This window comes from Bacillus rossius, chromosome 3 (genome assembly GCF_032445375.1).
Source record: "Bacillus rossius redtenbacheri isolate Brsri chromosome 3, Brsri_v3, whole genome shotgun sequence".
In the NCBI taxonomy this organism is placed as follows: domain Eukaryota; kingdom Metazoa; phylum Arthropoda; class Insecta; order Phasmatodea; family Bacillidae; genus Bacillus; species Bacillus rossius.
The window spans coordinates 107,399,637-107,422,153 of NC_086332.1; the positions used below are offsets into that span (position 1 = coordinate 107,399,637).

General features: G+C 43.3%; 1 protein-coding gene across 1 annotated transcript in view; it reads left to right on the plus strand.

Moving 5' to 3' along the window:
- Window positions 1-22,517, plus strand: part of LOC134531117 (beta-galactosidase-1-like protein 2) — a 62,090-nt gene that overhangs the window by 35,605 nt on the left and 3,968 nt on the right. The window contains exon 9 of the mRNA XM_063366686.1: window positions 16,318-16,568. Coding sequence (XP_063222756.1) covers window positions 16,318-16,568 — 251 coding nt within the window. The remainder of the gene's footprint in view (window positions 1-16,317; window positions 16,569-22,517) is intronic.

Consider the following 22,517-nt stretch of genomic DNA (forward strand, 5'->3'; position numbering starts at 1 on the left):
TTACTGTTCTACTAATGCAGCAATTTCCCTGGCATTTTCATGTTATTGATACTTCAGAGGTCATCCAACAAGAATCTCACTCATTACTTCTGTTGACAAAGTTTTCTCGCAGCTGGTTCCAATTATAAGTTTGTTAACTTGTAAGGAAATGTTACGAGCCCCCCCCCCCCCCCCCCCGGCTCCAAAGTCTGGTGAATTGTTTTTCAATTGAGAATAAATCAACATGGAAAACACTCTTTTTTTTCTTCTAAATTCAATTCCAACTGTTCTCCATTTTACCCATACCCATGCCATATGCTTTGGCATTCCCTTATTATGAAATTCACCACCTTGAAGAGTCTAACTTCCCACATACGCGTTACTTCAGGTTGTCTCAAAATACCAGTTGATTCAATTTTCAGGATCTTTTAATACAATTTTCTTACTTTTATATATCATAGGCAGTGGCGTAGCAGGCGGGTGGCAGGGATGGCCTCCGCCAGGGGCGCCCGAGCAGGGAGGAGGGGGCGCCGCCGCGATGGTTTCGCGGTTACTGAACGCTCTCCCCCCCCCCCCCCCCCCCCCTCTGTTTTAAACCAAGAGCGGGCGCCATTTTCAAGTCTGGCCAGGAGCGCCAGTCACCTTAGCTACGCCACTGATCATAGGGTGATTTATATATACTACCTACAACAAGAAAAAATCAAACATAACCCAAAGTAATACTAAATAATCTTAGATCGAAAATTCATAGGAAAGTAACGATTTTTCTTGGAGCGCTACATTTTCACAAATTATTTTGATTGGTTTTAGTCACAACCTATTTATACTTAATGTGATTCTATAAATTAGAGAGGCGTCAAAGAACAAAATCAAGTTAGCAAAAGACTGCTGGAAAAATTTATTTAAAAATTGATGTTATTTCAGGACTTTTTCTTGACTTTTAATAGCAGTCCTTTAATTTGGTAATAGTTTCATATCTTTCTTAACCAGTAGAATCACAAAATTTATGGGGTTCGCAGTGGCTATTATCACTGGAGTGTCGCGCTCACGTGGAGAGAGACGATGGTTCAAACCTAACTCATAGCATGACTTTAATTTATGATCTGCTACTCGGCCTCAAAGTGGTCTCGAATCCACTACACTCTTCAAATTCCCTGTCACCGCAGGCCATCAAAAGTATAACTGTTGTAATATAAAAATCCTCCCTTCACCTTTACCTTCACATCATTTCATATGATACCTTTGACTTAAATTTGAATTGCCAGCAGCCACCCAGCCGAACTACACGGGTGACATATCGAGCTGGCGCCCCTGGTTATAAACACCGCCATTTGTAAACTTCAGGATCACATTTTGACATATGAGGTGTAGACCACGCCTAATTTACAATTTACCACCGGCTAAGAGTACGAAACTATAAAGTGTTTACAAATAATCGGAAGTTCTCTTCTTTTTTTATTAGTGTTTCTGATGGATCAGGAAGGTAACATTGCAATTTTACACACATGTGTTGGCACTACTTACTCACTCATGGCAGAGGCGAGAAGAATTATAATGTGTTCATTTTATTGCCAGGGAAGAATCCACTCTGTCAGACGAGAGTATTTTTTGGGAGCCAGAGCTGGCCCGACTGAATGTTCCGCTCGTCCATCCAGTCTGTTCCCAAACTAACTTTCCTAGAGTCACCAACGATCAAATTAACTTTTATATCCCAAGAAGAGACAACTAACACAGGAACAGCTCCAGAAAGACTTTTTGGGGAGGCTATTGTGCAAAGAAAGGGTGCAGTTGCAAAACATGACATTAAATAAGTTAGATTGGCCTTGGAATATTTACAAATTCATGGCCTCAAAAACTTATATTCAATGGTTTCAAATGGATTTTGGAGAAAATAAATACACCCTAAAAGAATCTGTAGGAGCAAAGCTTGGCTTAAAGAATCGATTGGTCAGACGAACAAAGTGCGAAGTCCCGGCAGCGCGAGAGGATACTGATGAGAAAGGATCCACGGGAAAGGGAGGGGGGAGCGAATGCTGGCTGGTACCAGGGGGCGCATGAACGCCACTGGTCATTGCCACTCACGTGGTCATAAGTAAACTAAGATAGTTATGCTAAGATGCTAGTACAAAAATTGCACTGAATTTAACTTAACCTTTCATTACAAATAATCTTATTACATATCCAGCGAGGATGCTATGTGGAATTCTAAAACAAACAAAGTTAGCTATGGCCCTGATTGGCAGAACTTCCTCATTAATTTGAGTATATTTTATTAATACTTGTGAGTTAATGCATTACTGCTAAACAAAACAAGAGCCCTCAAAGGTGGTGTTACTACGTACCTACTACGTATTATTTCTTCATAACTACTATGGATGCTGTTCAAGTTGATGTCGTAGTAAATTCGCCAAATTTGGTGATATTTGGAAAATTTGATCAAATTTCCTGTGCCCAGAAATAGTGAGCCAAAATGTATCTGTGTTGCAGTTTACCTTTAAGTGTTGCCTACAATTTGGTATAAATAATTTATTTTTATTTTTATGTTTTACAAAATTATGATGCAAATAGCAAACACTTGTCATTGCTACTTAATTTGGTGATTAGGGACCTATTTTGGTGATTGTAGTCCCTTATTTGGTGATATTCTGAAATAAGGTACAAATATTGATAAAATATTACTTGATAATTCAATATAACCATGTAGGTACTAATTTATACACTATCGTTAAAACAATACCATGCAATGGAAAACAAAACAACAAAAAATCATTAAAAAAAAACAAACACAAATTCACATTTCTCAGCAGAAATCAGATAAGAATTTGTTTTAAAAAATGTATTTACAAGCTTACAAATATTTCTGTTGTGATTCATTAATAATAAATAGATCTATTAGAATATACCTATATGATATAAAATCCTTAAATTTAAGATTGAGAAAAAACATTTCAACTTTAGTCTCATCTCAATCATCACCATTAGTGCATAAGTCACACATATAAACAAGATTCGTTACTGGTTCACTTTGGCAGAGTTCATGATATGGAATGAGACAAAATGAGCACTGTACCCATTTATTCCCATTTTTCTTCATCATGTCTGAAGAGAATTTCTGGCTACATGCCCCGCAAGTCCAATCTTCATCATTTGATACTGAATTTGCTGTTCCTGATGGTCCAGCTGATGAAGCACTAAAAGTTTTTTTGTGTCGACGAAGTTTTTCTGAAGATTGTTGAGGTTTCTTCATAGTTGGATCAGGCGTAGGCCTACTAGTGATCAACGTGGCTGATCTGGATGATGAGGGTCTTGAATTCTTTTTTGTAGGCCTAGGTCCAGGCGTTGGCACCTTGAGGATGACATCAGCTGGTGATGATTGAATCTGCTCACAAAGTCTTGATCCTACATCAGCAATTATACTGCAGACTGTTTCCCTAGAGATAGGTCTATTGCATTGTGTCGAGTCTGGTGCTACCTGTTTTGTCAGAAGTGATGGAGCCAATTTTTCTTTTGGAACGGCATCTCTGTTCAGAGGAACAATGCCGCAACTTCTAAAAGCATTTGTGATATTTTTGGTTGACATAGCTTTCACAAATGGGACTTTGAAAATTTCATGGAAATTTGTTTTGTTTGGTTTTTCCGTCGGGTGGTCATTCATGTATTGATAGAGCTCTTTTTGACAAGCACATTTCAATGCTTTGTAGACTCCAACATCTAAAGGCTGGAGAATGTGTGTTGTGTGGGATGGAAACGTTAACAGATGCACATCGTTTGCACGTGCTAGCTCGATCACTTCAGAGGTTATGTGAGACCCATGTGAGTCCATGAGCATGAGGATGGGTTTTGGCGAACAAGTGGTGCTCTCAAGGAAAAATTTGAACCAAATTATAAAAAGTTCGTTTGTTATCCAACCTTTCTCTGATAAATGCACTTGAGTGTTTGGCAAACAATCTTTCTTGAAATCCAAATTCCAGCAAACACCTTTGAAGATAATGAAAGGAGGGATCCAAGTCTCGTTGGCACATAGGTACACAGCCTACAAGTGTCATAGTATCACCACGTTCACCATAGCTTATTCTGTAAATGAACTTCTTTCCTATTTCTGTCACCACTTTCCCAGGCTTCACAACATACATTATCCCTGTCTCATCAACATTCCACTCATGGTCTTCTGGTTTGTGCTTAATGTTTAGTTTGGCCATGGTATCTGTCAGTTTGTCGAAATAGTCATCCACCATTTTAAGGTTGGCCATAGATGCCCTGTATGCTGACAGGTTTTCAGAGACTCGCAAGGTTAGGCCGTAACGTTGTTTAAAATTCATCCACCACTTCTTACTAGCACATTTCTTTTCTCTGTTGAAGAAATGTCCACGGACAGAAGCTTCTGCAACGTCAAACGCAATTACTTTCACAGTATTAACAGTAAGCCCAAACCCTAATTCCTGCATGTTAATGATGTAATTGAACACTTTTTGCTCAAGTTTGACATCTAGTGCGAATGGCCTACCCATTTTCTTCAAACCAGTGGCAGTAGATGGGGTCGTACTACGTTCTCGATTGTCCAACACGAATCTCTTTAAAGAACTCCATGGGATGTTTTTTTCTTTTGCAGCTTTGTAGATGCTGAAGTTTTCTTGCTGAACCAGTCTTGCAGTTTCGATAATATCAGAAGCACAGTAATTTCTGTAATTTTTTTGTGACCATCATCATCTTATACAGATTTCTCCATCCTTCTCCAGATGAAGGTCTAGCTCTAGCCTATAACAATGTAAATAAAAATTTAAATGTTGCTATGTTCTGCTCGAAAAATAAATAATCATTGCATTTATTGAATGCTTAAGACAAAGTTACTTAAGTTTGTGATACAATTTCGGTACCTAAATTGGTGATAAAAAATAGTGGTACTTAATTTGGTGATAACTTCTACGCGAGCATGTGAGTACTCGTAAATACTGCAAACACATTACCTCTAACTCATAACGTTATCACAAATCTCATATTTAAAATTTAAATAATTATTTTACATATTTGAAATAAGTTCTGCACGAGGCTTTCTTTCGTAAATACGATGCAAAATCCTTATTTTTTTTGGTAATTTGGTAAGGTTATAAGAGATTTCTAGCAAAAATTATTGCTTGGAATACGTTTAATATATGTATTTATTCAGGCTTCTGTGAGTTTGTTAAACTAAAGACAATGTCATTAGCATTGACAAACTTGATATATACCGGTACCATTAAAATGAATAACGTGTAATAATTCAGGGTGTCACACTGACTAAAATGCTCTGCAATCACTTTCCATTTTGTACTGCTCATACTGAGTACACAATGGCGAAGTTGCATACCAAGCGGAAAAGTAGACATGCTGCGCTATCTGTTGCCGGAGTACGGAACTTTCTGTGGTATATCTAAGATGACTGTGACGCTACTCCCGCTGCCTGTTTTTAGCTTTTATTTAAGTATTAATAATGTGAAATATCTCAGGGGTTTTACGGGGGTTCGGCCTCGTGGCTGCAGGCAGGAGCGCGTCTCGGAGTTTGAAAAAACGTTCAGAAATTACCTGGGCTGTTTAGGCCACCCAGGACGCCTTGTAAATGAATGGAAAACGGCTTACAGGACACTGCACTTTATTCAGTATCGATACACTCATATGCCCCGAGACTGGCCGCGTCCGTTGTCGGACCGCTATGACACGCGTATCTCTATACGTGACGGTTCGCGTGACCAGGATAGATTGCAAAGTTATATCAACAAGCTGAAACAGTGGCTTCTCGTCCCTATGAAAGGTTCAGCATGTACATGAATGGCTGTTGCCACAACTTAGGCTGGCACGTAAATACGTGGAAAAGATCCTATATTCGGGATAGTTTGCAGTCTAACCTGCTACGAAAATTAACGTCTTTGAAGTTACGTGGGCACGCCGACTGAAGATGTACACGTAAAAGTTCCGTAATTACACATAAAAGTTAGTCACATAAAATACACGTTACACTTTGCACTATAAAACGGAGAAAGTTACAAGACGAAAGTTAGTCAGTGCTATTCTCAACACTTAATACGGAGGATCTACGACGATAACGATTAATTGGCTAATCAGCCGAAAACTGCGTACCACTACTACGCGGTCCTTAAACTGGACATGGATTTACGTATGAAAAGTAAAGTTCCCTGGTGGGAAGAATTGAAATTAATTAAGAGCCGCACGAAATATCGTGCGACTGGGTTGGGGTCGGCGCCGAGTTAATTAAAAGGTTTCCGAAAACTTACACTATTGCTGAAATGTTGAAGAGATACTAGAGTTGATGACCCGACGTTCGCGGAGCGCCCGACCCCTTCGAGCTCCAAACGGTAACTGAGCACGAGACCGCCCTGCGGCCTCGCGCCTAACCACGTGAAACGCGGGAAAACCGACCCGGCCAGTTTTGGACTTAAAGACAAGTTACAAAATATATGCTTATAAAACAATTAGACATAATTTCCCTTACATGAATCCTCTTTTAAATTGTTATTAATTTAGTTGTTTTAAATTTGACAAATAATTATATATAATTAGTTAGGCGCATTGCCACACCCGGCCGGGCGCTGTCGTCGCTACGGCGTTCGTCGCGGTGCACTTTCTTACACTTTGTGAAGATCACGCTCGGGCGTGTTCGACGCACTTCGGGGCCAGTGTTGTTGTGGCATAACGACCTTTGCGGACCAGAGGGAACACCGGCGGTTGGCGTCAAATGCCCCCCCTCAACGAGGCCGTTATGCTCAACAACACTGCTCCTCACACGCATGGAAGAGGTACACTGATTGGCGCACTAAGCACTAACCTGCTGTGTCCGGCGGCGTCGTTGTGTGCGCGTGGGCCGCTCCTGTTGCCATGGGGGCGGCCAAGGTGGGAGGCGGCGTCTTGGTGCCTTTGTGGGCCGCATCTGTCGCCATGGGGGCGGCCGAGGTGGGCGGCAGCAGGCGGCGTCGCGGCGCATTCAGCAGCAGGCTGCGCGCCCAAAGTGGCACGCGTGGCGGGCGGCAGTGGTGCACCCTCAGTGGCGGGTAGCAGTGGCGCACCCTCAGTGGCGGGCGGCAGTGGTGCACCCTCAGCGGCGGGCGGCAGTGGCGCACCCTCAGTGGCGGGCGGCAGTGGTGCACCCTCACAGGCGGGCGGCAGTGGCGCACCCTCAGTGGCGGGCGGCAGTGGCGCACCCTCAGTGGCAGGCGGCAGTGGCGCACCCCCAGTGGCGGGCGGCAGTGGCGCACCCCCAGTGGCGGGCGGCAGTGGCGCATCCTCAGTGGCGGGCGGCAGTGGCGCACCCTCAGTGGCGGGCGGCAGTGGCGCACACTCAGTGGCGGGTGGCAGTGGCGCACCCTCAGTGGCGGGCGGCAGTGGCGCACCCTCAGTGGCGAGCGCGGCGGCGGAAGTGGCACGCCCCTGGTGACGTGCGCGGCGGGCGGAAGTGGCACGCCCCCTGTGACGTACGCGGCGGGCGGAAGTGGCACGCCCCCAGTGACCTGCGCGGCGGGCGGAAGTGGCACGACCCCTGGGATGTACGCGGCGGGCGGAAGTGGCACGCCCCCTGTGATGTGCGCGGCGGGCGGAAGTGGCACGCCCTTGGTGACGTGTGTGGCTGGCATGAGTGGCACGCCCTTGGTGACGTGCGTGGCTGGCGTGAGTGGCACGCCCTTGGTGACGTGCGCAGATGGCGTGAGTGGCACGCCCTTCGTGACGTGCGCGGCTGGCGTGAGTGGCACGCCCTTGGTGATGTGCGCGGCTGGCGTGAGTGGCACGTCCTTGGTGACGTGCGCGGCTGGCGTGAGTGGTACGCCCTTGGTGACGTGCGTGACTGGCGTGAGTGGCACGCCCTTGTTGATGTGCGTGGGTGGCGTGACTGGCACGCCCTTGGTGACGTGCGTGGGTGGCGTGGGTGGCACGTCCTTGGTGACGTGCGGGACTGGCGTGGGTGGCACACTCTTGGTGATGTGCGGTGGCAGCACGCCCTTGTTGACGTGCGTGACTGGCGTGGGTGGCACGGCCTTGGTGACGTGCGTGACTGGCGTGGGTGGCATGCCCGTGGTGACATGCGTGAGGTGGCGTCTGGCCGACTGCGAATAACTCGGCAGGTGGCTGACCCCCTGGAGAGTGCCGCAAAATCGTTGTTTTGCGCCACCGCCCTGTGCTAGCCGCTTTCTCAGCGACCGTGGGCGGCGCCATCGGAGTGGTTCCTCCGGGTGATCTTCTGTCGTTGTCGCCTCAGTAGTCGTTTTCGCCTCAGTGGTCGTTTTGTCCTCTGGCGGATGTGGCAGCACGGCCGGTTTGCACCGCGTCAATTCCCCGGGAGCCTTCACGGCAGTTGGGGGCGGCGGCGTCGGGGGCGGCGTGATGGTCATAGCATGGTGCCTTACTGCTTCGGCGGCCTGTTGGCCGGCTGGGAAGTGCGGCGATGTTGCCAAGTTGGGACGCAGCGCCGCACCAGTAGCGTTCTCGGCAGGCGGTGGCGGCGGCGTCGGGGGCGGCGTGATGTTCATAGCATGGTTTCTGTCCACTTCGGCGGCCTGTTGGCCGGCTGAGAAGTGCAGCGATGTTGCCAAGTTGGGACGCAGTGACGCACCAGTAGCGTTCTCGGCAGGCGGTGGCGGCGGCGTCGGGGGCGGCGGCGTCGGCTGCAGTGGCATCGGGAGTATACTCGTCTCAGGCAGAGACATTATGAGGAGCATGTCGGCGTCCGCACAGTGTAACCACTCGGTTTCCGTGGTTGTCTGGCCCCCGGGAGTTGTGGATGTGTGAACTTCCGGGGCCGGCATCGTGACGATTGCGGCCCCGCCTGTACACTGCTTCTTTCGGCAACGTTCACACCTCAATCCAAACACCTCCGCCTCTTCTCGAGCGATCGGATGTAAACACTCATTGTGCCATAATCTCTCGCACGTCCAGCAGAACCACCCGTCAGATGTCCCGCCGGGGCATGATGGCACACCGCACACCGTCATGCCATGCGTCCGGTACTCGTAACAATATCCACACTCATACTCTGAGTAGTGTAAGCAACTCTCGGCTGGCTCTGGGAAGCCCGCGTCGGCCCAGGACTCATATGCTTCCTGGAAGTCGTTCATTTTGATAATGACGTGCGGCCTCTTTCACGTGGTCGCGGCAGACTGATACGAGCGACGGATCAAGATGTCGATGACAGGGCGCGAGCAGGTAGGGAGGACCGCCTCCCCTCACCCCCGAGTCAGTGTCCCGTGCTCGCACGCCTCCTGTCTCGCGGAAGCCCGGTGATGCGTGCGCGGCTGTGCGCGGCTGTGTCCCGGTGACGTCACTCTGCGCCGCGCAGGTGTCCCGCGGTTGCGGCGCGCCGTTCCCGCGGTTCCGAGTCGTAACCGATCGCGGTGAGACGCCGTGTAACAGATCCCGGCCGTATCCCGCGGTGCCGGCGTTATCGCATCGCGGCGAAACCGATCTTCTTGTCTCCCATTACTATCTCGCCGCGCCGTCTCCCGTCGCTATCTCGCGGCGCCGTCTCCCGTGTACTGGCGCGCCGGCTTCCGCTGTCGCCCTGGCGTGAGACCGTCGCGTCGGAGTAGTGAAAATAAAATTAAAATTTTTAAAATACAAATGTTCCTTATTGAATAGTCCCGAAATGATAAAATGTCACAAAAACTGAATGCCACTTGCCGGCCTTACACTCACTCGCGTTGAATTAATTTTGATATACTTTATAAATTTTTAAAAACGTTCGAAAGTTCGTTTTTTGAAAGCCACACTAGTTGCGCGCCAAATGACGCTACTCCCGCTGCCTGTTTTTAGCTTTTATTTAAGTATTAATAATGTGAAATATCTCAGGGGTTTTACGGGGGTTCGGCCTCGTGGCTGCAGGCAGGAGCGCGTCTCGGAGTTTGAAAAAACGTTCAGAAATTACCTGGGCTGTTTAGGCCACCCAGGACGCCTTGTAAATGAATGGAAAACGGCTTACAGGACACTGCACTTTATTCAGTATCGATACACTCATATGCCCCGAGACTGGCCGCGTCCGTTGTCGGACCGCTATGACACGCGTATCTCTATACGTGACGGTTCGCGTGACCAGGATAGATTGCAAAGTTATATCAACAAGCTGAAACAGTGGCTTCTCGTCCCTATGAAAGGTTCAGCATGTACATGAATGGCTGTTGCCACAACTTAGGCTGGCACGTAAATACGTGGAAAAGATCCTATATTCGGGATAGTTTGCAGTCTAACCTGCTACGAAAATTAACGTCTTTGAAGTTACGTGGGCACGCCGACTGAAGATGTACACGTAAAAGTTCCGTAATTACACATAAAAGTTAGTCACATAAAATACACGTTACACTTTGCACTATAAAACGGAGAAAGTTACAAGACGAAAGTTAGTCAGTGCTATTCTCAACACTTAATACGGAGGATCTACGACGATAACGATTAATTGGCTAATCAGCCGAAAACTGCGTACCACTACTACGCGGTCCTTAAACTGGACATGGATTTACGTATGAAAAGTAAAGTTCCCTGGTGGGAAGAATTGAAATTAATTAAGAGCCGCACGAAATATCGTGCGACTGGGTTGGGGTCGGCCCCGAGTTAATTAAAAGGTTTCCGAAAACTTACACTATTGCTGAAATGTTGAAGAGATACTAGAGTTGATGACCCGACGTTCGCGGAGCGCCCGACCCCTTCGAGCTCCAAACGGTAACTGAGCACGAGACCGCCCTGCGGCCTCGCGCCTAACCACGTGAAACGCGGGAAAACCGACCCGGCCAGTTTTGGACTTAAAGACAAGTTACAAAATATATGCTTATAAAACAATTAGACATAATTTCCCTTACATGAATCCTCTTTTAAATTGTTATTAATTTAGTTGTTTTAAATTTGACAAATAATTATATATAATTAGTTAGGCGCATTGCCACACCCGGCCGGGCGCTGTCGTCGCCGCGGCGTTCGTCGCGGTGCACTTTCTTACACTTTGTGAAGATCACGCTCGGGCGTGTTCGACGCACTTCGGGGCCAGTGTTGTTGTGGCATAACGACCTTTGCGGACCAGAGGGAACACCGGCGGTTGGCGTCAACTGCATTGTTTTCAAAAAGTACCACCAACTTAAGTGTATCGCCAAATTAGGCATCTTCACCTTACTTCCTATGGTCACTAAGCCCGGTCCCCAACCCGCTAATATCCGTCCCCGCTGGCGACACGCGCCCTCGCATCGCATCTGGCGGGGCCCGTGGAGACGGCAGGGAGGGCCCAGTGGATCCCCCCCCCTCCTCAGTAAGAATGTATACATCATATTAATCTGGTGAAAAACCCCAAAAAGGGAAGTGCACTGTAAGGATGTGTGGCCCCTGCAGGGCAATGTAGTAAATCAACACTCATTTTTGTGGGTACCACCTTCAGCACTTTTTATGGGGGAAGTTTTGACTTGTCCCAGGCAGAGAGGAGGAGCGGGAGTGGTCCCCGAACAGGGGTCGCTGCCCAAGAGCAGGGAGAGATCAGGCAGAGGGGGGGGGAGAGAGTGGGAGCAGTCCCCGAGTAGAGGTCGCTGCCCAAGAGCAGGGAGAGGTAGGAAGGGATAGGAGCGGTCCTCCAGAGAGGTCGCTGCCTACCAGGGGAGATAGGGGTAGGAGCGGTCCTTCAGAGAGGTCGCTGCCTAAATAATACTGCTCAAGTATTCTCGCCACTTTTATTGATCCAGAATTACTGGGAAGAGCTTTCTGCCTGGCTTAGCTCAGCCAGGGTAAATATACAATGTATGTATATATTCAGTAGGGAGGGCACATCTGTACCCTTCCTGTGCATACATATTCGAATTACAATACTCTTTACATTCACTTGTATCATTAACAGGTTTCTTGTCACAACACTATATATTTACATATTTGTCCTGAATTAGGCTGGGCAGATAGACAAAGTTACCTTAATTCACATTCCCCTTTGTCTGCCATCTAGGGGCGGGTGGCGAACTAACGTTCGCCACTATAGATTGTGTAGGAGGGGTGGCGCACTTGGGGCTTGTGCTATCATACCAGCCGAGGCCAAAATGGTGGACATGACAATTCGCCCCCCTCCCTCTGTGGCCTTGGCTGGGATCGTTGCACATGCCAGGAGTCAGCACGCTGGGCTTCAGTCCCAGGGCTGGCTCCTCTACACTGGCCACTACACTTCGCGGAGGTTAGTCGGTAGCGGGCTGGGCTGCCCAGCCGTTCCCATGGTCGTAGGGTCCTGGAGGTAGTTGTCCTGGTGGAGAGGGGCTAGTAGGTTCCTGGGGTTCGGGGTTTTTGGACAGATCTGTTTTCCGTCTCCATGGCTGCAGGTGAATCCTGTTCTGGGGAAACCATATTCCTCAGTCTGGAAAAGGCTCTTTCTTCCAGTGGCATCTTGCCTTTGAGAGGGCGCCGCTCAGCGGCTGTCTCCATTACTGCATGGTCGATTTCCCCTTTGGGGTTCCTCCTTTCTGGCACCACTGAAAACCACTGCCCGAGTTATTTTGGCTTAGCTTGGTTGTGGCAGAGCGAAGGGAAGGAATTTCTTGAGGTCTCTGGTCCCCTTGCGTCAACACAACCATAGGTTGGTCTCTGTGTTGTTCAGTGCAGATTCCAGGATTAGGGTTAACACCACTTTGATTAGGGGCATTCAGGTCACCCATTCCTTTGGTGCCCCAGTCAAGAGTCCGGCGGGACGTTCGCCCGAAGTGTATAGTTTGATCTTCAAAGTCCAATATCGCCTGCTGCTGCGTGAGCCAATATTGGCCCAGCACAAGTTCTTCTCGAAGGTCCTTTGCGACTAAACATGGGATCTCATCTCCATATCGGCTATGCAGCATTGTACCACAGCATTGCCCAGTAAGGTCATGGTGGATCCCTGGGTGGCAAGCTGTGCCATTTGGGGTTGGGAATTAATAGGGGTCCCTATTATCTGCACCACACTCTCGCGCACATAATAAGTGGTGGCGGCTGAGTCGATAAGAGCCTGAATGGGCTGTGAGTCCAGTTGCACCTTGACTCTTGGCAGTTCTTGTTGTGGGTGGTGCTGTACGCACATAAGGCTCGGGGTCGGTCTACCCTCGAGCCGAGCTTGGGAGTTGAGGTCTTCTACCTTCGGTGTAGGGGTAGGGCTCGTTGGCACCACTCTTTCCCTCCAGGGGTCTACTGTGTTGAGGCTGTTCCTTTCAGACTGTTGGCAGCGGAGCAGTGGGCAGTCTTTGTGAAAGTGTTGTTCAGGGCAGTGCCAACACTTCGGCAACCTTTTGTTGGGGGTAGAATATTCTTGTACCAGGGTTGGTGGTGAACAAGGTTTACTTGATACAGTGCCCCTAGTTTCGAGACAGTCTCGCTGCACGGCAGTGGCTCGAACCATAAGTTCGGATAAATTCTCGGGAGGCGGATGCCGTAGAAATGGCCGTAGGTTGGGCCGCACCAGCTCCAACAAGGTAGGAAGAAATTCATTTGGGTCTCTCCCTGGGTGTAGCCTCTTATAAAGTTTCCTTTTCTGTAGTAAGAAACTTTCGACATCCTCTCCTTCCTTTTGTTTGGTACCATATAATTGGGCAGTAAGCTTTGCCAGTCTTGATTGGCTTCCAAAATGGTTCAGGAAGCCCCCTGTGAACTCTTCCCAGGTGTCATACAGCCCTTCATGGTTATTCCACCATCTAGAGGCTTCCCCAAGTAGTAATGGGCCTATCTGGTCCACCCATTCGGTGGGGTGGATTGCATGTGCCCGTAGGGCTTGCTCCCATTGGTGGACAGATTGCACAGGGTCCTCATGATCCTGCCCTCTAAAGGGCCGAGGTACACTTGCAGATCCTGTACTTGAAGGTAAACTGGGATTCACTCTACACTGGGCGCAGGTAAACGACATCCCAGCAAGGTCCAGTGGTGTATCTTCCCAGCCTAGACAGGCGAGATGGTAGTCGCGATGGCAGGCCTGGCAGGTGACGATGACTAGGGCTGTCTCCGGGCAGTTCGGCGCGAAGCAGCGCCGGGGAGCTGGAACTGTTGGCTTCTTCTCTACCAGAAGTTGTCTGCAGGGCTGGCATATGTGGATATATGCCTGTTCACTGACTTGTTCCACGATACCAAGGCATTGTAGGTGAAACTGGGCATTGCAGCATACACAGGGAATGCTGGGTCCATCCGGTGCACTGCAGCGAGGTGCGGCACAGGATCCAGAAGACATCCTTCAGTTGGGTTGGGCGCCACCAGGTGTTCTCTGCACTCCTGGAAGTGGATGTGGCTCCGGCTGTGCTGATAGCTCTCGTAGAGGCAGGGCGTGGTCCTCAGGTTATCCAAGCTGACTGGCCCCACGTTGGGCACCAAATTGACTTGTCCCAGGCAGAGAGGAGGAGCGGAAGCAGTCCCCGAACAGGGGTCACTGCCCAAGAGCAGGGAGAGATCAGGCAGAGGGGGGGGGGGGGGGAGAGTGGGAGTGGTCCCCGAGTAGAGGTCGCTGCCCAAGAGCAGGGAGAGGTAGGAAGGGATAGGAGTGGTCCTCCAGAGAGGTCGCTGCCTACTAGGGGAGGTAGGGGTAGGAGCAGTCCTCTAGAGAGGTCACTGCCTAAATAATACTGCTCAAGTATTCTCGCCACTTTTATTGACCCAGAATTACTGGGAAGAGCTTTCTGCCTGGCTTAGCTCAGCCAGGGTAAATATACAATGTATGTATATATTCAGTAGGGAGGGCACATCTGTACCCTTCCTGTGCATACATATTCGAATTACAATACTCTTTACATTCACTTGTATCATTAACAGGTTTCTTGTCACAACACTATATATTTACATATTTGTCCTGAATTAGGCTGGGCAGATAGACAAAGTTACCTTAATTCACATTCCCCTTTGTCTGCCATCTAGGGGCGGGTGGCGAACTAACGTTCGCCACCATAGATTGTGTAGGAGGGGTGGCGCACTTGGGGCTTGTGCTATCATACCAGCCGAGGCCAAAATGGTGGACATGACAGTTTAAGAAGTATGTATGATCAAATGGACTAGTCCAAGCAAGTGACGAACAATCTTCCGTTTGAAATATAGCAGCCAATAATTATTCATAACATAAATAATCATGCAAATCATAAAACCGTTTTAGTTAATGTTCAATCGTTTAATGGCATTTGATTATAAAGAAATACGGTAAGACACATAATCTGTAAGTTCACATAAGAATAATTAAGTTTTGTTTGCATGGAACTGGCTCCCGCCCCTTGCCCCTCTCCGGCAGTCTACACCCACCGCGGTCCGGAGAGCGGTCTTGTCGCGGGAGAGCCTTCAGTGTTGCCACTTTGATTGAGTCGTTCTGTTCCCTCAAATGCCGGGTGACCCTCTCATGTGCAGCTTTCTTACGTAAGGGAATGGCCGACTCCCGTCCGAGATCTGCGGGTAATTGTGCCGCGCACACACCTACCGACTGCACTATCATTCCATACAGCAACTGGTGTGTAGAACCCACTCCACTGGACTGACCAGTTAACGGTTTATCTCGCTCTGTCCGCGGGATGTGTGGTCAAAGAGACTGCCGCAGAATCAGGTCACATTGTTTTGTAGTGCGTGAAGTGCCAACGCGACTGTGTAGCGTCCTGAAAAAGGCGTGTGATTGAAGTCTATTGACCAAACAGTTTTAATTATTTGTGGTGTTTTCATCTGGCAACGCTAATTAGGCATTAACGTCTTAAGCTGAGCAGGAGAGTGACGCAATAATAGTTATAATAGGTCCCGAACTATCGCAGCCTCGAACTCAGTGCACCACACGGGGCCGGACGACCCACCTCTCTCTGGTGTTAGCTCTGGAGACTAGCCTGGCGCTCTTCACGGAAATTCGCATCCACCACACAGAGCTCACCCCGAGGTTTTGGACACAGGACCGCGGGTGATGGCAAAGTCAGAGAACTTCCACACTCAGGGGGGAAGTCCGCAGTTTAAATCCTCGTCACACTGTGCACATCTCACGCAGGTGCGTTAATGCTGAATCCAGCTCGAAGACCCAAAGGATGCAGCCCGATTGTTGTCTCAATGTAATTGTAATATACATACAGAATGTTACATTCATGCTCTAGTATCTAAACCATAATTCAGTAGGTATTTGAAACTTGATCCTGCTCTATACGTAATAAGATTCATTACCTTTTTTATTGTATAGATTAAAATATCTACTTACACAAACTATTCTTCAGGAAAACAATATGAGATATTTTTGGCTGCTGTAATTTCTGGTAGATGTTGTTAAAAAAATATGTAATATATAAGATGGTGAATATTTTGTTGATAATAATGACAAACTGTACGTACAAAGATGTGCAACCAATGAGCTCTGATGTTTTCACAGGTGTCACTGAACTATTTACTGTGCAGGATGCAGCAGACCATGTCAGCTCCACCAACGTGAAGGCCATGGAACTGCTGGACATAAACAAGAACAGCGGCCAGAGCTACGGGTTCGTCTTGTACAGGAAGACCAACCTCAACATCCCAGCCAATGCCGTCGTGAAGATAAGCGGGAACGTCAAAGACTTGGCCGTGCTCATGGTGAATGGCGTGAGGAAAACTGAAGTGTTCAAGACTTCTGCCCAACAGAAAGACTTTGGGTTTTTTGGAGCTGAGAGGTGAGAAATCCTTGTTGAATCATCTACATTATATATATTTAGTCATTTCAGCTCATGAGTTATTGGCTAAGGGACAATGCATTTATATTAACTTAAATACCCTACTTAAATTCATGTGTTAAACATTTCTTTAATCTAAGTTGTATGGAACTATGTTTTTGAGACCATGAATATGTAAATATTTCAAGGCAATCTCTGACTTACGTAATGTCATGTGAAACTGCATCTTTTCTTTATATTATATATTTATAAAATGACATATTAAATTGCTGAATATAATTTTAACATAATTATTTTTAAGTTGATTATTGTTTAATATATGTATGTAGTTTTTAAAAATAAGTCAGAATTAATTATAAATTTATACATTTCAAATGCTTATGTTGCATAAAGAATAGGTACGAGTTATTCAATTTGCTAAAGATCCTACTGCAATGTCAAAGCATTAGAAATATGCTATTAAACTAACCAAGGTATTAGCACACTAATTTATTCATTAAGTATAAAATTGCACAGGATACTTCATTAAAACCTCTGATTTTCTTGCAAGTGAAGTATAGATTATAAAGTATCAAAAATCCTTCCAGGGTTAAATGACTTTAGAATAAATGGCTGAAATTTTGTGTTTTTTTTTTATGACAGCAACATGTTATTTTCATAAATTATTATAATAATGCAAAAAATAACATTATGTACTAGCTAATAATCTGCGGCTTTGCTCGCGAAATTCCAGGGTATTGCTAAAATTGAACGATTTTAAGAAAAGTATGTAATTAATTAAAAATATTTGTTTAAAATAAATGGACACAATAAATTTTCCAGAGTATACAATATTTAATTCATAACAAAACGGTTTAACAATGCTATTTTATAAAGTGGTTGATTATGCATATATATTTTTTTTTTATTTTTAGTATAGATTAAGTATCTAATTTTATAATTCCCATTTTAGTGTGTTTGAAGATATATTTTACATTGGTGAAATCTGACTTGCCTCCTTTCCATTTGATTAGGTGGCTTACTTTAAAAATTAGGAAATACACACTTATTCCATTTTAATTAATATTATGCCATAGTTTAAACTTTCACTTTCATTTATTTCAGTTAAATATATGCTTAGAATAATAAAATAACTTCACCTACATTATTTTAAGATTGTTGAAACATTTGCATGTTTATTTGAAATGTAGAATACAGTTATAAAATTCCTTATCAAACATATAAGTTGATTCTTAAGTATGCTAGGATTACTTAAACATAAATTCTAAATTTTTCACCCCTCCCCTCTTTTCCCAACAGGGATAGCCTACCTAGGTATGTTAAAATTTAAAGCTACATATTTAGTAACTATTTATAGCAATATCCGTTAACCAAATAAAACCATCTCATCCCATTTTTTTTAAATGGATATGAAATATAAAATATTTATAATAAACTTACATTTATATTTAGTTTCAATTTATCCTCCCAATACTGATTTTTTTTTAATAATATTGACCACTTTTATAATTTTGATGGTGTTGTTTTGGAGAACCTTGAATAAGAGAAGTTATTTTAATATATTTTGATTAATCATAACCAATGTATTTGATTAAGTTTGATTTGGTTATGAAGATATATAATTTGGTGAAAACCATAAATACAATCTTTCAACCCTTAAGAGATAGAATTTCAAAACGTAGTAAAAAGAGTTGGTAGATTATCCATGTTAATAATCATACCGCATACATCCCGTTTGATTAGCTTCAGAAATATTACTTTTAGAAATAAAACCAAAATGACCGCCTTTCACATCTTTTGTGGTTGAATATATAAAAATGGTAAAGGTTAAAAACATTCTATGTATTAAATATAATGTATGTTATGCTTGCTAAATTTCTTACATCCAGCTATTTTACATGGATATATAGTTTATTTCTATCGAAAACTAACGTACCCCCCAAATGAATGCATTTGAGAGTGAATTTCGAAAAATGGTAAAAACACCCAACAAAAAAATTATTTCAATTATTCATGCTCATCCAGCTTTATTTGCTATAGAGATTTTTATTCATGATAAAACAAAACTTACCCCCGTTTACCCCCTTAAAAGTTGAATTCCACAACATGGCAAAGATACAATTTGTAACTTCATAAGTTATACTTGCTGTTCATTCTTAATTTCTTATCCTTAGATCTAGTAGATTCGGAAGTACACATTTTTTCTTAGAACCTAACTTAACCCTTTTACAACTCTTAGAGCTGGAATCTCGCAAAGACATAAAATATAAAAGTATGGTTTATTTTATTATCCTTACCAAATTATGTATGTCTTGAAATATGAACTTTGATAAATGAAAAAAAATAACACATAACTCTACGTGTTCTAAAAGAATCAGAAGTGTTCATTTTTAATTTTTCTGATCATATATACCCTTTTTAACCCTCATAAGGGTTCAATTTCGTAAGATGGTAAAATTATGGTTGATAGTTTTTGTATGTTTATTATTGGTACCCAATATCATTACTTATACTTGATTAGATTCGGAGACATTATAATTTATTTTAAAACAAAGTTTATCCATTTTTTCACTTGTTAGGGGTTGAATTTCACAATATGGTAGAATTTTGGTTGGTACTATTTGTATGTTTATTATTGGTCAAAAGCTTTTCCTATGACTGATTTGATTTGTAGATATCATTTATCTTGAAAACCAAATTTACACCTTTTTCATCCCTTAGGGGCTGAATTTGGCAAAATGGTTCAAATTGTTGTTGGTGTAACAATTTATTACATTCCTACAGTATGATGAACGCTGTGCTATCTCTACATTTTAATGTTAATTAAGGGTTGTCAAAATACTAATGCTAGCATTTTAATGTATTTTTTAAGTTGTCATTATTTATTTTTCTGGCTATGAATTATAACATGAAGTATTAAAGATAGTTGTACTATTATAAAGTTTACTTTGGCACACCAATACGCTTAGTACAGCCCCCGATGTTCGCGAAAGTTAATATGTAGGGCTGAATCATTCGGATCTACCATCTTTTCGAGATTTCTGAGACTTCCACAGATGGTAGCACCATGTTTAGACATTTCCGTTCCAATCGACTTCCGTTCCATTCATAAAATTACTCTTATCAAATGCCGTATACCGAGAGCTAAAATGTTTACTCATACATAAATAACTTTAATGTAATAGAATGTATTTAAATTAAAAAAAGTTATTTATCTGCTGTTATAGTTGGGCTGTATGATTTAATTTTGGTTTTTGAATAAATTAACTGTGGTCTATATAATTCCAAACCTTTTTTTATTATATACTCTGCTGTTTAACAAATGTATTTCCTGTCATCTTTACTTGATCAGGTTGTAGAAATAAGTTTCTCTGAAGTTTTACAGAATAATTATTAAACAATATGACTGTTTATACCTTTAACCAAAGTGGTTACTAATTTCAGTAATAAATAACATATCATCCATACTTCTATATGTTAAAAATAAGTTTGTAACATTATTTTTATAAAAAAATGTACACATGAAAGACATGCAAAACCATGGCTGGATGTTCAAATATTTTATTACAAAAAAAATATAAATAAATATTTTTTAGGTTCCCATTATGCACGCACACAAACACTCAAACATGAATGCACGCAGTGCTATGGAAATTTATTTGAGTTGTGTTAGTTTCTGCGCATTTCAGCAATATTCTTCCCTTGCCATAATGTGTGCTCCAGGCTGCGATGAATGCCGCATGTCGTAGAGCGCAGTAGAGTTCCAAATTGGTATTCGTATCGTGCCACCTCACACATTGTCTATCTTTCCACAGCACGGCCACCAACAGCTTCAACTTCTAAAACCTCACTGACATGTATATGTTCAGTAAAGTCCTGTTACCATGCACTACACTGGATCAACGACGAATGTCACAGGCCTTTAAACTTTCAACCGACTTAGGTCTTAACTTCTGAATTGTATCAATCAAATATTATTTATTAATTGATAATGAATAAATAGTATTAATTTGTTCATGATGGAGAAATAAGATAATCTGGGTTGATTAATTTTTTTTTTTATATTTATGTACAACTTAATGTAATTTGTGCCTCAGGATGGGAACCATTCTCAGTTCCTGAAACGTCTCAACTGTTATCTTGGAAAGCCTACTGTGTTCGACTGTGTTATTGTCGTTGCTGTGTCCAGAATATTTGTTTTGTAGCGCAACTGTTGTCTTAGGAAGCCTAGGTGTTCGCCTATGCTGTCGTTGTTGTGGTGTTCAGAATATATGTTTTGTCACATTGCTGAGTTAGCCTGTGCATCTCTGGGTTAAGTTGTTAACTTTATCTGTTTAGTATCATCGTTGGGATATTCTTTTGACATTGAGTTGTTCAAGGTCATTTTTGTCATTATTTCAGGGGTGCCCACAAGGCTGCGTCATTAAAATTTCAGGGGGGTATGGGGAGGGGGGTGGTTAAAAGACGAGAAAAATGTATATATTATTTACATAATTATAGCTTCTAATGTGAAAATACGTTTCTGGTGCTTTGATAATTGAAAGGGATCTTGTAAATCAAATTGGCAACCCCGCACTTTCCTCAACAAAAGCAGTTTGGCATCTGTTGGTTCAGGATGGAAATATTACCTGATATGACCCAAATTATTATTAGAAAATCAGTTTTAATTAATGCAAAATGTGATAAAATATAATACTAAAAAAGTATAATATTATAAAATAATTGAGTAAATCATTGAGAAAATGGCATAAAAAATTTTTTTTTGGGGGGGGGGGGGGGTGAGTCTCATTTTTTTTTTGGGGGGGGGGGGGGGCACCTCTGATTATTTACTGTTCCTGTTGCTACTGCCTCGTTGTTAGCCCACTGTGTCCGTCAGTGCTGTAATAATATTTTGACGAATACCTTCCACTGAAGTTGATGTGCTGTCTATGTTATTAGTTTTTTGACTGATTTAGGCTTGTTTTCTGTGTATTTTAATATTTATAATTCTGGTCTGTAATTGAAGTTCTATTACATACAGTATAATCAAGAATGGCATATGTCCAAAACTATAGTCCGTCTCATACTTAAAATGGCAACTACTGTTGCAGATTGATACTACCTGGCTTGTTAAAATTCAAAATCTTAATTTGTATGCCATCTTTAATTAAAATAAATTTTTAATTATTTTCTTAAATTTTAGTATTTGTGAATTGAAGACCATAAATTAATGTATTTCAACAGTATTATTACAGCTGTAAACCTTTTTGGGAAAAATAGCAATGCAATACACCAATTATTATTTCACAGAAAAACCATTTGTAGCAGTCAGCCAGTATTAATAACAAAGCACTCCATAAAATTAGGTACATATGTGATTTGCAAAAAAAAAAAAAAAAAAAAATTGTTGACATAAACTTAGCCTCAGATTCCTCAGAATTAAAAATTTAATATTATCAAATGATGCTTTTGATTAAATACAATGGTAAACTGTGTTTAAGAAATTCTCATTCCAAATTTTACTTTACAAAATACAATAGGTATTTCAAAAACATTTTTAAAAATTTTTCATTATTTTAAACAGTTGTCTCTTATCCGTTTGTGCACTAAGACATAAATCTGGCAACAGAGCAGACCGAAACAAGGACAGTACTAATGGCAGAAATCATGCATTGGAGAGAGAGTAAATGCCCATTTAAATCACACTGCAATCTAAGGGCGAGACATGCTATACATTTTAAATCAGTCTTAGCCACTGCAAGCAACATCCAAAGAACGTATTAATTTTATTTTACATAAAATATATTTTGTATATGATCCATGAAAAATTTAATTTATGAGAAAATTTACTGAACAAAAGTAAACTGTAATACTATATTCAAATTTATCCAACACAGGCAGAAAATTTATACTTGAATTATAATGCCATTAGCCCATTAGGTTAACTTTCACTGAAGTTTAATTAATTGA